General features: G+C 46.9%; 1 protein-coding gene across 3 annotated transcripts in view; it reads left to right on the top strand.

Annotated features, from left to right (window-relative positions):
• Positions 1-15,370, top strand: part of bach2b (BACH transcriptional regulator 2b) — a 93,518-nt gene that overhangs the window by 69,023 nt on the left and 9,125 nt on the right. For all 3 annotated transcript variants that reach the window (XM_031861732.1, XM_031861731.1, XM_031861733.1), the window contains exon 3: positions 8,497-10,008. In XM_031861732.1, the coding sequence (XP_031717592.1) occupies positions 8,497-10,008 (1,512 nt within the window). The remainder of the gene's footprint in view (positions 1-8,496; positions 10,009-15,370) is intronic.

Below are 15,370 nucleotides of genomic sequence, written 5' to 3'. Positions count from 1 at the left end.
CCTTTGGACTGCATGAATGTACTCTGCAGTGTGACAATTAGATTAGGACCATAGAGTGTTTATAAGAAGTGGACGTCGTCACCGTGGCCGTCGCCATCTTCTTTTTTTGGAACCAGAAGTGACACGAGAGGGTGGTGCCAAGTACAACCAAATGCTGAATAATACTTTTATTAGGTGACCAAAATGTTACAATTAACTTCCATGAAAACATGGACAACGCTGTTGTAGCGACCTGTAAATCAAGGTAGCCATGCCCTAAAGCATACCCTGCTTTATCTTCTATTTTAATCTAAACTATCATTTACTAAATGAACATCCTGCTGTATTGAAGAAGACTTGAAACTAGTGATTGGGATAAGGAATCAAGAGAGAAAAGGGGTTCATATTCTCATAGACTTCTGTACAATGGGACTTCTTTTTGCAACCAGAGGAGTTGCCCCCTGCTGGCCATTAGAAAGAATGTAAGTTTAAGGCACTTCAGAACCCGGAGGTTGCCGCCTGGATTGCAACATATCTCGTTTTGAAACGTGACAGTGGTGACGTCACTAGAGGAAAAAGTCTGGGAGTTTCCCCAGCAAAAAACATCCACTGGAGACCATGAGGTTGCTCCAAAAATTCCACGCTAATCTACCTGTAGGTCTAGTAATATCTCATTATGGATCAAAGGCAATCTAGCCAGTAGTTGTTGAGATACAATGGTTTGAGCCAAAGTGTTGGAGACAACAGACAAGTCTCCATCAGGGAAGTTTACAGCACTGGTTGCATTGGTTTCTTTTAACAATAGCTATGATCTTGTCATAACCTGAACCCAGTAGATCTAGCCACCTACATATAACCAGACCTGAGCCATAGAGCCAAACACTCGTCTTAGTAGCCACTGCCCAAAGACCTATTTTGTTGTTTGATATAGACCAGAGACATGCAAATGCAATGCTCTTGTGGTGGTTTAGTAGGGTTGATGAGTGACCTCCATCCACCACTCCATGTCAAGCAGTTGATTGAGGCTCGACCTGCACAATGCCGGCTTATCTGAGGGGGCCTCACACAGACTGGCCCCTACACAGAGTGCCTGGCCAGGAACACTATCTCAGAAATACAGCCTATTAGACAGATGGTGAGAGCCGGGAACCAGGCAGAGAGCTCTGCCTTCCTTTAAAACGGGGGGGTTGGGCGGTGGAAGATGAAGAGAAGGCGGTGGCGAGAGGAGCGATGCGTTGCGTCAGTAGCACTAATACCCAACCCCCTCGGTCCAGCGGGGGGTCTCTCTTTCTCTGCCAATGCAAGGGCACATCTCGTGTCGTAAGCTGACAAAGAAAATGCCGGGTCTTTGTTTGAGTGTGAAGGGGCGCTGGGTACAGGAGCACCTTGAGCTGTGTTTATGCTCTTTGTATTTAACTTTCAAACCCAGCGTTTGGAGGTTAAATACAGAGAGCAGCTAACATCCCTCTTAATGAAAGGAATAAACAGACTGTCATCAGTCTGGGCTGGAAAAAAAACCTGCCACACACAAGGCATGGTGGACAAAGCAAATGCTGGACACCGGAGCTGAGAGTAGCCTGGCACAAACAGCCCAAACACTGGTGTCTTAAACAGGGTAGAGGTGGGGTCATGTCCTACCCAGTGTCTGGCCGGTACAGTAAGCTGCACTGGGAGAGGATTAGGGCGTACACTATCTGATTTAATCCACTGTCAGGGGGAGGTTTACTCACCCGCAGCTCAACACCAGGAGCGTCTGAGCTTCTGCTTGTCGCTGAGGATGACACTTTCCTTACGTTTCCAAATCTCTCCACATCACCGCGATAATGTATTCACCGTGCTGAGGACCCCTTTTCACTGGCAACGCATGATGCCTCACTCATTTAACAGCAGGCCAATATCAAAATAAACTGCATATCGATGTGTTAATGTTGACAGATATGCAAGTGTATAATTACACTGTGTTTATAGGCTGCATGTAATGTATTTTGACTTTTTCTATTCAGTATATTAGTATCAGGTTGAGAAGTTACAATTGGAGTTGAGACTGTTTGAAATTCATTTTTATGCAGTACATTGAATAATTCAGCTGTACTTAACAACCAAATCTGAGGGGCAAGACATTTTATGTAATGTTTGTGTCAAAAATATGTTCATCTTATATTGTTTTTAATTTATTTATTTTATTGAACCATGAAGTTTTGTTACCAAAACCTAACCAATCCCATGTGGCATTGTGCGTTTCTACAAGCGTGATACGAGGCTGATATGAAACGTATTTACGCGTATTTTTAATTCACAAACGACGACATTCAAAGTATCTTTCGGAAACATTTATTGCTAACTTTGTTTTGTGTAAAAAGACACTATTTTTACTTACAGTACTGCAGGTAGCTTGTCAGATTACACCTGTTTTTTTTAGCAGTATGTCATGCATTTCTCAGTATAATTTCTAATGCAAGCTGTAGGACGGACAGAAGCTGTCTGATAGGTTAGAAAGGTTACTGTATGTCTGCTGCCAGCTGTCTTTACAAAAGACTTTCGTCTGGCCCGGGTGCTTTTCTGTTCTGCAGCAGGCCCTTTGTCCCCACACATTTCCTGTCATCTCCTGCAGCACGACAGCTTAACCCACAATGGCGTCATGACAGCGTACAGTACAGCGCCTGTTTCGTCTCCACCAGGGCCGTGACGGGGGCCCCTTACTGTTTTGTCTGCAAACACAGAGGTTGATGTCAGGTTACTCAGCAGATCTGATGTCGAAAGTGCCGGCCGCTCCCTCCAATGAAGATGGAGTGTTTTTTCCCCTCGCGCTCCATTGTCATGCCATGCCATGTCCTCATTAGCATGCATGACATGCAGGAATTCGCTGGAGGACATTTGCATAAATTAGCCCTCTCCTCTGCGGAGGTGAAAGGCCGATGTAAGAGAGAGAGAGAGGAGCACCGGCTGGGTGAGGGGAAGAGGGAGAGTGACTTGGGGGAGGACAAGGGAGGGTGGTGTAGTATTGCTCAGCCTGTTTATGAAAGGGTATTTGGCAGGCTTCCTGAGAAAAGTCCTGCGAACAGTCCGGGGTCTATGATTGGCCGCTGCCTAAAATTTCCTGCCCTGTAATGGTATCGTCTGTCCACTTTGTCTTAACTCATACGCTAAGTGCTGCTAACAGCTGAAATGCTTCAAACATCACGGCGGCCATGGTTAACGACCAGGAAGCGCCGTGTGTATCACCCTCTTCCTCCTTCGACAGCTTCCTATGCTGTGATTTTGTCTCCCCTAACTCCTCTCATTTCGCTCCGTGCTCCGTCTATCCTCCTTCACATTTACCCATCCTGTGTCGCTCACTTTATGCTTCACTTCATTAGGGCGCTGTGCCGGTTGTAACAGTGGAGTAATCACATATGGTGCAGGGCACACATAAAGATGCGCTCCCGCAGGCAGCAGCTGCTGATACTGGCTGAAAATAGATCCCTGGTACGCTCAGCACTTTTCCTCCTGCAGCTTTGCTGTTTATCAGCAGCCCTCGATGGATGCAGCCGGCCAGCCTCATTTAAGCCGCCACTGCCTCGCAACTAACTGTTGTTGTGTGTGTGTGTGTGTGTGTGTGTGTGTGTGTGTGTACAGAGAAGAGCAGGCACTTCGACAGGCTGCCAGAAGGATTGTGTGTAGTTCTTTTTTTGTGTGTGCTGTATATGTGAATAAAAGAGATCTTAATTTGTATGTCAATCCCCAACGCACAAATCACGTAATATAAAAACATCATCTTTGGTGATGTACAGAACATCAAATACCAGGACATCTGGCTCACAGTTTTAAAAATGGACGCTGCAACCATGAGCAATTATGGGCCAGCCCAGTGCCAGTCAATACGTTTAATATCTTGCGGCAATAGAGGTGTTTGGGTTTAAAGAGCGACCCTGTTAACCGGTGACACTCGGCCAGACGTGGTCGAGGTTGCTCGTAGTGACGGCAGCTGTTAAAAAGCACTAACAGAATACGTAGGTGTCAATCAATTTCGAATACACACTCATCAGTGTTTATTTTCCACGCCAGGGATGCATTTGGCTGAAAGTCACACAGAAGGTCACAGTTAACGCGGTCACTCGTTAAACTGAAACACCTGTTGCTCTGAAACGGTTGTTGCATATAGAATATTTTGCACTGGAAATGTAGACTTAGTATTCATTCGTAAATATTACAAAGATGACTCTGTTTCTTTTATGGCTCCTACAGCAATGAAGCAAGGCAATAGGTTTTCACTCAATTAAGAGTCCATGTTCAGACATGCCGTGAAGCAAATTTTCACCTCCTGTTATTTGCTCCAACTTGCTGCTGGACTGTTTGTGCAGTCTGCTCATCAAGCGTGCCTATGGCCCCTGTTTACACCCGGCATTGACGTAAGTCTTGGGTGATCCCATCACAAGTGGACAGCTCCTAAGTACATGTGTGAATGCACATAAGATGCCACGAGGATGCATTGAGATCCGATCGCTCAGACCGCATTCTGAGGTGCACCACCTGGAGCAAATTTGCATATTTTGGCTTCCACCTTTTTTTCTTAGAACGTTCAGAGAGGAATGCCCAGAGTAAAGTCGATACAAAGTTACAGTGATGCACAGCTAATACTCACTTTGTATCCTCACAGGAATGTCTTCTGTGGCTCTGAAGGAGCTTTGTCAAGTATGAGAAAATAATGTGGAATAGTAAAAGGCACATACAGTTTATAATCATATAATTTACAGTGAAAAAGAGCACGCTATTCAGATTCAATGGATTCAGAAATGTGAGTCTACGTGTGTGTGTGTGTGTGTGTGTGTAGGTGTGTGTGTGCTTGTGTGTGTGTGTGTGTGTGTGTGTTCAGCAGTGCTGCAGTGATAGTGTAGTGGATGTGCTGCGCTCATCAGCAGAGCAGATAGTCCACTCAAAGCCTCTTCCCTCCCCCAATCCCTCACAGACACACACACTCCCACCGACCCATTTACCCTAGCATACGCACGTACACACCAATCCCCCCACACCACCCCCTCACAGATATGGAGTCAGCAGCTTCCTCTCAACAATGACTGATGTGACTGGTGCTGTTGGACTGTCTGTTAGCAGTTGCTTTAGACCAGGGGCATGCTGGGAGGCGGCAGCCTGTGGATGCACTGGGTTAACGCTAGAAGGATGCAGAACCAAAAATGCAGAAATATCTTATCTTAAGCGTTCACAGTGGTCCCCGTCACACATTACACACTGTATGCAAACAGATGTGTATTTAGCGTATCACACATCTGTTAAGGCCGGTGCTGGTATGATGTTTTAAGATTTGGTAACCATTTGGCTGTCTGTTGCGACGTCACGGCAACAAAGCAATTCTGCAGATGCGAAACTCAAAATGAACATGAGAATTAAGATTTAAGCACTAAATGAGTGAGCACATCTAATTATTCGACTGGGAATTTACCTTTCTCCTTGTAGCATGTTTGATTAAATGTAGATGATAAGGTCACAAGCAGCAACTTCTAAACCCATCTGGGAAATAGTCCAAGCTGTCGCGGGCCAGTACAAAGACACACTGAAAGATTTGACAGCTGCTGCCGTCAAGAAGAAGCGCCTCACTTCCCAGTAGACTGCAATAAGAAACACATCTATTTATAGCTTTTCAAGAGGCAGTCTTCTAATAAGCAACAGTGGTTCGTGGAAAAGAGGGATGTGTAATGGAGGGGGCAACACAATAAAAGAGCGGTGGAAGTTACAGACCAGGCGGCAACCTCCGGTTCTGAAAAGAGAAGCTAACGAGGAAGTGCTTTGAACTTGCATTCTTTCTAATGGTTGTAAGGATTGTATGTCTATGAGAAAATGACCCTTCCTCTCATCTGATTTATTAACTCAGTAAACATTGTAAACATGAGTTTATGGTCTCAACCGCTCGTGGTTAGGGTTAAATTAAGTATATTCATTCATTAACGTTACGTAACTGGTAAAGTGCGGAATTTACGTAACAAAACTAAGGGGAGAGCGTGTTGGAATTTGGGGGTTTTAGCAACCTGGACCAACCGGGGGGGAGTCTATATAGGTCGATTCATGTTTTTTTTTACACTCAGTATATCTAAATTTGACTACTTTTAGTTGTTTTCAAGTGAGGAAAGACGTGGGCTTTGGTTGAAATATTCAGAATAAGCTCGTAAAAATACCTTGAGTTTAAAACATTTTATCCACTCTCAAAAAAATTAAGAATTCAATGTTTCCCCATTAGAATTTTATTCCTGGCAAGGGGGGGGGGGGACCTCAGTATTTCTTAAATGCTGGCTTCTCACAACGTGTACGCTGCATAAAGTCCATTATAAATAAGAGCAGCATGACTATCAGCGTGTGCTCAGTACAGTCGTAGACAGTATCGTACGGCCACAGTTGGAAGCCAGAGGCAGTTCAGTACAGTCGTTCTGACACATTACCTTGCAGATCATGGAGTTTAGCTGAAAGTCGAGTTGGGTGTTTTACAATTTAAATCTCTGATTTCTCTCATATCTCCGCTTTAATCACATAATCCCCTTCTGTATTTTCGGGGTCATGTTCCATTGAAATTGGCACAGGCAGATCCTCCATTTGGTTGTTAAGTTCTGAGCCTCTAGCATGTATTATCTCTGATTTCACACAGAACGTTTAGAAGTGAACAAGTAAAGCAGTCGATGAAATATGGTTTAAACATTTAAACAGAAGCAGCAAACCTATTGCACATTTGTATTCATCTTCCTGAAAATCCACCAAACCAGGTGATTAAACACATTCTTAGACCCACTCCGATGACCTCAAGCTATTTTTTACTGACATATTTGTGTTTCCTCATGCTTACTGCTAAGTTGTTTTTCCAGGCGGAAAAAGCCACAGCACAGATTCTGTGGTTTTGAAGCTCTTTAACTAAAGAGGGAAAATCCTGTTTTACTAGTGCGTCTGGCGGAGGCTGCTGGAGCAGTGTATACCATTCCACCTAGGGTAATTTGTCTTCTTGTCCCCCCCCCCAAAAGGACAACAAAACAATCAGTAAACAGTGGGCTCATTAAAACCACATTGTGCCGCGCATCCCCTACATCTGCGAGGGCTCCGTTAAGTCTTGAAAGAAAAACTTCACATCACTCAGCCTCTGAAAAGGTGCCTTGTAAAGCAAACAATGCCCGTCTCAGATTCAAAGCGAACTCGCTGCAATTGTAGTTTGCGAGCGCACCTTTTTACCTGCATGTGGGATGATTGCATTCCCCCGAGCGCCTAACACTAATGTGTTTGTCACCAGCGAGTGAGCCGGGATAAAGCTGCGGGGATTGGTTGCTAGAGCCCGAGTAAAGTGGTGAATGCAACCTAGTGTGAACCTCACGCTGATCTCCAAACTGCAGACAAGCCTCGTATTAAAGCCGGCTGCTCTGGCTCCTTTCTCCGGTCTGTGTGCTCAGTGACAACAGCAGCAGAGGGCGGCCTGGACTTCTGCAGGCTCAGGAGTTTACCTAATTATGTGGCATTAAGTCTAAATGGAAGGCTTCCCTCTGTCATCCCACGCCACATGGCCGCGACGGGGATAAGCCGTAGTCTTACAAACCATTAGGCTTTACAGGCACTTGACCTGACGACGCAGGGCACTCACACAGAAAGTGAGGCTGTGGGGCCGTGCCCTCATCGGGGCACTTACAGTACAGTGCACTGCTGGTCACACTCAAATCAGTGGCAGATCTCCAAAGGTTAAGCCAAGCGGTTTTAACTAAAGGTGCCACGTATAATAGTGGCTGGGTATCAAACCTCAATATTTTATTTATACCTCCAGCAGTTTACTCTCAAGTTCCGAAAGCTGACATCGAATGTGTGGTCAGGTTCATCATTTTGATTAAATAGTCCCTGAATTAAATCAGTTTATTTAAAAAAAGAACTTTGGCTTCCTTTGTTAAATTAAAAAGTTTCTCATGTCAAGTAAGCATTAATAAATCAATTATTGAAAAAGTCTTAGCTTTGTATGGGTGTCAAAATCTTGGAAATGACATAAAACCTCGAGCTAGAACTTCACTGAACAAGTAACAAAGATCTTTGCCGATTCTTTTAGAAGAATAACCATCACTTGGCCCTTCAGTTAAGACCACATTGTATACATAGATTCATCTACAGTGAATACATGCAAGTGTATGAATATAAAGCAGCACTTGTGCCTAGACATCTTACCTCAAGTAAGTGAGGGTTTTGTAAATGCAAAGCAGTGACGGGAGTGGTTGTAGGCGAAACCAATGATATGACCACGGAGCAGACAGTGGTAGACTACTGGAATGTCCCACAAGTTGCTGTTATGACCATGAGGCTGGACACACAACCTGCCAACACTCGCAGAACACCAGATCTTATTTACTGCTGGATAGAGAGTTCAGTGCTGACCTGATGAAAAGATTAACCGGTACTTTATAGTGTTTGTTTATGGTTGGTGGAGCTGTCGGGTTGTCTCACCACACTCCAAGTGCTCTGAACAATGGCTGTGCTGATGGTAATGCTGGCAATTTCCCTGTTTTTTTGCAGGTCACTGCCAGGGGATTCGCTCCATTGTTGCAGTTTGCCTACACTGCTAAGCTGTTACTCAGCAGAGAAAACATCCAGGAGGTCATCCGCTGTGCCGAATTCCTGCGCATGCACAACCTCGAGGACTCCTGCTTTCGCTTCCTGGAAGCTCAGCTGCGCAGCGAGGAGGATGGCTTGCTGCTCTGCCACAAGGTGGCGGCGGAGGTTAACAACTCGGAGGATGAGAGCATGCAGTCGGAGGCGGAAAAGCCCGCCTCCCCCAAGGTGCGACGGTGTGCCGACGCCCTCGCCTCCTTTGGACACCCTGACGATGATCGGCTAGCAATTGCCATTCCCAGTAACTTCACAGATGGCCGGCTGGACTTTGATCGGCACGGAGCGTCAGACCTGCCGCGATGCCCAAAGTACAGGAAATACCAGTGGGCTTGCAACAAGCACAATAATGACACCTCCTCACACACCAGTACCTCAGGTTTTCCAAGCACATTAAAGGAGAGCAGTGTTAGCGGGGCAGTTCCGGGTCAGGGTAGGCTGCCTTTGGCACAGATCAAAGTTGAACCGCAGGCAGAGGAAGAGGCCGTCTCATTGTGCCTGTTAGGGGACGAGCAGGAAGTCAGGGATAAGGACAGTGAGACAGCCATGGAGATGGACACCCCCATATCTGTGGAAAGAACCAAGAGAACCAAGTCCCCTCCCTGCCTCCGAGCCTTCTTCAAGAAAGGGGTGGACCTCCCCAGTCTGCCCGACACATCACAGCAGCTATTCGCCAACAGACTTGCCTGCCCCCAGGACAAAGGAAACTCTCAGGGAGATCATAAAAAAGACTTCATGCCTTTCACTGGGGAGCTGTGTCTGTCTGTTACATCCCCAAAGGATGTGGACGGTTTCCCTGCAGGGTTGTCCCTCAAGTCCGCCTCCTGCGATGGGGTCTGCAAACAGGAAGCTGAGCTAGATCGCCGTAGTGTCATATTTTCCTCAGGGGCCTGCAACCGTCTGGGAACCCCAGCACATTCCTACCCTGGTGGGAACTCTTTGGAGATGGAGCTCTCTGAGCACATGCCAAAGAGCCTGTGGGCGGGAGCCAGCCAGTCCCTCCCCACCTCCCAGACCTATTCTCCCAATGCCACCTCCACCGAGCCCCCACTCCTGTGCTGCCCACGACCCAACACCAGCTGCCCAGTGCCAATCAAAGTGTGCCCGCGCTCGCCGCCTTGTGAGACACGCACCAGGACTTCCAGCTCCTGCTCTTCGTACTCCTACGCGGAGGATGGCAGCGGAGGCTCCCCCTGCAGCCTGCCCCAGTTCGAGTTCTCCTCCTCGCCATGCTCCAACGTGGCACGCTGCCTCAATGTGGACCAGCAGGAGCAAAGTGTGGGCGGGGATGCCCTTTTTAACCAGGTGCGGCCCAAGATCAAATGTGAGCAGTCCTACGGCACCAACTCCAGCGACGAGTCGGGCTCCTTCTCAGAGGGAGACAGCGAGTCCTGCCACGTACAGGATCGAGGGCCAGAGGTGAGTGTAAAACAACTGTATCTCACATGTAGCGCACAACGTAGCCATTACACTTTAATTCCACCAAGGCTAATTATATCGCAGTGCCCTGCTCTCCAGGTCTGCATTAGCAGTCATTAAATCATCATGTAATTGAAGCGGGAGTGTTCAGTACAAGATTTACAGCATCACCAAAGGGCACAGATGTGCTTTGATATTATTAATCTGCTTTATGCACTGCTGGAGATCTGTGTAATGAGTTTGAATATGTGAGCCCAAATGCACCAGGACAGCCTAAATGCAGGAAGCTGTGGCGCTGTCTTTTAAGACTGCGATTGGTTCATCACCGTAGCTGAGAGCAGCGTGCGTGTGTGAAGAGCGCTGCAGGCCATTGAAGGCTCAGGATCCTCCCAGGGTAGGACTGCCCTCTGAAGTGATTCCCTCTGGCTCTATCCGTCTCCCTGCCAGTGCCAACTACCCTAACTAGCTCATCTTATCCCAGCAGAAACACTGACATCTATAATCCGCCCCTATAAATATGCATAATGCTACATCTCAATCAAGCCTATAGCCGACTTCTGACATTTCTGATCTATATTGGCAATTAGTGGTGACACCCAGCCGCAGTGAAGGTGTGCGGTGCGTCGCAAAGTGATTAGAACCAAAACATTACAGCAGCGATGTACTACGGCCATTACGTTTTAATGGCCGGCGGCTGCAGTTAGTGGGCGAGAGGTTCAGCTTGGTCTCGCGGCGGGACTGTAGCGTAGCTCGACAGTGCTGACAAGGATGAATAGCCAATCCTCTAATCAGCCTCCCCCTAATCCACCTGGGCAGACGTCCTCCAAGCTGCAGACTAGACGACTGTTTTTGTTTACCGGGTAAAGATCAGTGAGGGACCCTCCAATTCACAGAAGGAGCGCATTGCCGGTGTAATAATATCAAAATGAGCAGATCTCCCACCTGAGGGACGGTGAAAAGCATTAGATTCAGTTTACACTGAATTGCTTTGCTTCCTCATAGCGCTGCTGTTTACCCGCGTTAATGATTAAACTTTCCATCCGCGGCTCAGGCCTTTCACTGACACGTGCCGTTAGTGACGGGTGAAAACCTTGTATCTCCAAAATGTCTCTCAAAGGCTATTAGGAGCTTTTTTTTTGAGTTTCCCTGTTTGGAATTTGAAATGCTTTTACAATAAATTATATATCACTACACTCAGCTTTTCACATGACACTAGCATTGTCACATGTCTCTCTCTAGACTGTGACGGCGCATGTCGAGCTTGAACTTCCGACCTTTTGGCTCAGAGTTACCGGCGAGGCCATCTTGACTCTCACATAGAGCGACGTGTGCTCGAGGTGCACGCAGTATAATGTTCGATAAGCTTGGCGTAGAGGACTGCTCTAAGTGTTCAGGAGGGGGGGAGCAGAAATGAGAGAGAGAGAGAGAGAGAGAGAAAGTGGTGCGTTGCCATGGTGATCAGATTCAAAGTGCAAGTCGGTGTGTTGTAAGGGTTGGAGCTACATGACAGGATTTTGCTTTCCCGTTGGAAAGAATTCAGTTCCACTGCTCAAACAGAGCTGCAAGATAAAGAGGCTCAGCAGTAATGTGTAATTATTACCCTCATAGCGTGGCGCACATCACCCTACGCCATTAGATTTATGGGCTTTCCAAGGGCCTGCTGAGTGTGCTACTGTAAATTATATTGGATTGATTCACGGCGCTGAGCGATAAACCCGGGAGAGCAGCCCAAAAAAAAAATGACTGGGAGACATTTCAGTCCCCTTTGTCATTTCTTTGTGTGGGGTATGACTGTGTTTATGTACGTGTCAGCCATTGACGGCGCTCCATTACTCCACACAATATCCTCTTGTCAGATCTCTATTGACTCACGCAGGGTTGTCTGCCAGCTTTCCACTCGCTATCGCGGGCCGTTGATAAGCTCCTTCATGAATGAACGTTCCCCAGATCCGCCTGCACTACGGCTTGTTGCACCAGCTTTTAAAGCGGAGGCAACGGAGAGGTACTGACAAAGTGAAGCTCGGTGTTAGGTTGCTCTCCCTTGGCCTTTATGCGGTGAAGAAGTGCTACCTCATGCTTCCCGGGCCAGCCGTTTTCCTACCGCCCCTCTCTGTGATTTGGCTGTACAAACAAACACGGGGGGAAGGCTGGGGCCTCGCCGTGTTTACAGGGCAAATGGCAGCAGCTTCAGTAAAAATAGCTGCAGCCCCGGACTGTGGACTGGACACAGTGGATCCCGATGAGGAAGGAAGTTGTTAAAAGTGCAGGGCGGTCTGACCGAAGCCTAGTCATTCAAGGTAGCCAGAGTCACTCGAGGTCTCTGGGCAGCTCCTGCTCTGTGGTTTACGAGCAGTTGCATCTATATGAGCCGCATCTGAGAACTATCAGCAGCTTCACGCAGCAGACTGCAGCACAGACTCTCCTTAAAAAGAGAGACGAGCCGCTTTTGAAAGAGGATTACCACGTTCCTCTGTTACCAATGAAAAGTTTGACCCAAGTGTGGCTCCTCGAGGGGTTCGATGGATGCATCGTCCCACTTGTGGTTTAGATGTGACAGGATATGGTCTTACTTGTTCTGACAGCGGTAATGTATACTGCTGCAACAGCAATGATGGAATTTACTGTTATTATATTCAAAGAAAGTCATGCATAGTGTGACGGAGTTACAGAAATGTTTTGGAAATATTCGAGCTCCTACCAGGTGGGGAATCCTAGCAAACATAGAGTAAATATTGTTGTGTCACTGACATGACTGAGTCAGTTCACTGACTTAATTACTCTTCGTTACAACGTCGCTTTCACACTTTTCAAGTTCTTAGCGCACACATCAGAAAGTGGCCACTGCAACCAGTGTTCTGCATCTTTACACAGCTCACTTTGCACTTCAGTCTGTCTCCCTCTCTCTGTCTCTCTCTCTCTCTGTCTGTCTGTCTCTCTCTCTGTCTCTGTGTGTGTCTCTCTCTCTCTCTCTCTGTGTCTCTCAGAGCTCCAGCTCCCCGGTTGCAGTGTAGGCGTCAAGCTCATTCTAGCGTATCGTCTGACCACAGCGCTGAAAATATTGATCTCAGAGCGAGTGGGAGGAAGGAATGAGGAAGTAGTCCTGATACATCAGCACATTGTCTTTTTTTTTTTCGTATCAGGCAAAAGAATGAACGTGTAACATGAAGTGCACGGGCCTCAATATCAGTTCTGCTACCCGTGCACAATGCCAGAGAACCTGTCCTGTACTCTAGATATGATGTGGCTGTGGTCCAATCATAACGTTAGCTGTGGAGCAACAGTAGTAATGATATGCATAAGATAACTGGTGCCTTTTGCACTACGGTTATTTGATAAATTCATTCATTTCATCCACAAGGGCGTTGCATATGAAAAATGTACCTCTTGTAGTACAGGACGGCTTACTTTTTAGCCTGCGGTGTACGCAGAGGGAGGCTTGTTCTTATTGAGCAAGAGGAGTGCTGTTTACCCAAGCATTTTACTTTGAAATCTATATTTATCTAGCTTGATGCATTTACGGGGAAAAAAACAAACTAGGTTCAAAGAAATGAGACACAGTGCCTCTTCATTACCCCCCAAATCGGCCCCGGAGCGTACGCCATGGAGCGCTCGGCGGAGCGGGACAAATATAGACACCAAACGGAGGAGATGTTTTTTCATGCTTCTTATTTGTCTTGTGTGCGGAGGAGAGGATGGTGTGTGTGTGTGTGTGTGTGTGTGTGTGTAGTGTGCGATCGGGATGGAGTGGAGGATCCCCGGGATGCTGAGTTGCAGCATACTGTACGGTACATGGGCCCTCAGGGTCGGCTGGGGCAGAGAGACAACTCCAGCTGGTAGTCCTGGAAGAACTGAGAAGTCCAATTAGCTTCCAGCTATACTTTACAGTGGTAACCTGCAGGAGTCTTGTGTTGGTATTGGCCACGTTGTTGCAGCTTGGCGGCCAGTGCTGGCTGTGGTGCTTTCTTTTATTTGCACTCGAAGAAATAAATTGGCAATCAAACAGTGAGTCCACTGCTGCAAGTTTGGTGTTGTGTTTTGTTTGTTTTTTGGCACCTTTTTTTAAAAATAAATTACTCGTTTATTCTCGCGTTTAGTCCAAACAAACTGCAGCTGCTGCTGCTGCCAGTGAAGTAACAAGCATCAGATGCTGCTTGCATAAATAAAGCTTCTTACGAACGTAGTACAGGTTGATGTTATTTATGATTCATTCTGTAGAGAGCAGCCAAACAGTCATTTATTTAACTGATCGTGCTGCAGATTATTGCTTTAACCCCCCCGGACATACACAGCTGCTGCTGAACCTCCCCACTTTATCTTCATTAAGATCTGACTCAGGATAAGAGCGGCGATGCTTTCTTTATAATCCCATTTACAAGCATGTGAGATGCAACAGGGTTAATTACAGAGACGGTATGAAACACACACAAAAAACGTGCAGAATTCTAAACCCCATGGCGCACGATAAGATCTAATTTTATTTCATTCTTAAACGATGGTTAAAAGTCACCAAATCTGACAGGGTCGGATTCGATCACTTTACCAGCATGCAGCAAAAAAAGTCATCGTGACTTCCCCCATTGGTTTGTGGACTGCCATTTTGAAGCCTCGAGTTCGGCAATTGCGCCGTCGCCATGCTGTTTTTGCAACAACCAATGAACAGAAGTTACGATATTTGTGAAGACGTACGTAGAGTACGTCCTGGATGCACACACAAAAAAACATGTTTAAAACATCCGGCGGCTCCATTTTAAAGATAACTTTGCGTTTTTTCGCGAGATTTTTTTTACTCCTGATATTAACGTTGTAATAAACACGAACGTGTATAGAATGAGAGTCAATATCATCTCACCCCTTCGACTGAATCTTCCACTTGACCCACAGAAATAGTGTTTTCCACCCTGAATTTTATCTAACAGCGCACAGTGTCGGGGGCTGAGGTCTAGCACAGCGCTGGTCCTGATGTCGGATGAGCCCTACTTTACATTTCCATGATGACCCAGAGAAAGAGAGTGACCGGCGAGGAGGAGGGGGGGAGGCTGAAACGAGGAGAGCCAAGAAAGAAATGCAAATCCGGGACAGTTGGCCGTGAATTTGCGACCGCCGTTGAAGTGCACTCTGTCATCCCCCAGCCTCGCTGCTGAACTGGGTCTCAGTGAAGCGGTTAAATATAGCTGTCCCCTGTGTACCGGCGGCTGGTGGATGATGAGATGATGAAGGTGGGGGGGGGGAGAAACCATCACAAGGTCGCAGCGTCCCCTTCCCCCGTTTCTTTTCCCAGCCCCGGGGTTTTGGCTACAGATCCCATCAGACCCATGTAGGCTACCTGATCACAAACAGAGTCATCCCCCCCCCCTACTCCCCC

The sequence above is a fragment of the Anarrhichthys ocellatus genome, unplaced genomic scaffold, assembly GCF_004355925.1.
Source record: "Anarrhichthys ocellatus isolate YVR2014 unplaced genomic scaffold, GSC_Weel_1.0 scaffold25, whole genome shotgun sequence".
Taxonomy (NCBI): domain Eukaryota; kingdom Metazoa; phylum Chordata; class Actinopteri; order Perciformes; family Anarhichadidae; genus Anarrhichthys; species Anarrhichthys ocellatus.
Note: the sequence above shows the minus strand (reverse complement) of the source record. Positions and strands in the feature narration are given on the sequence as shown.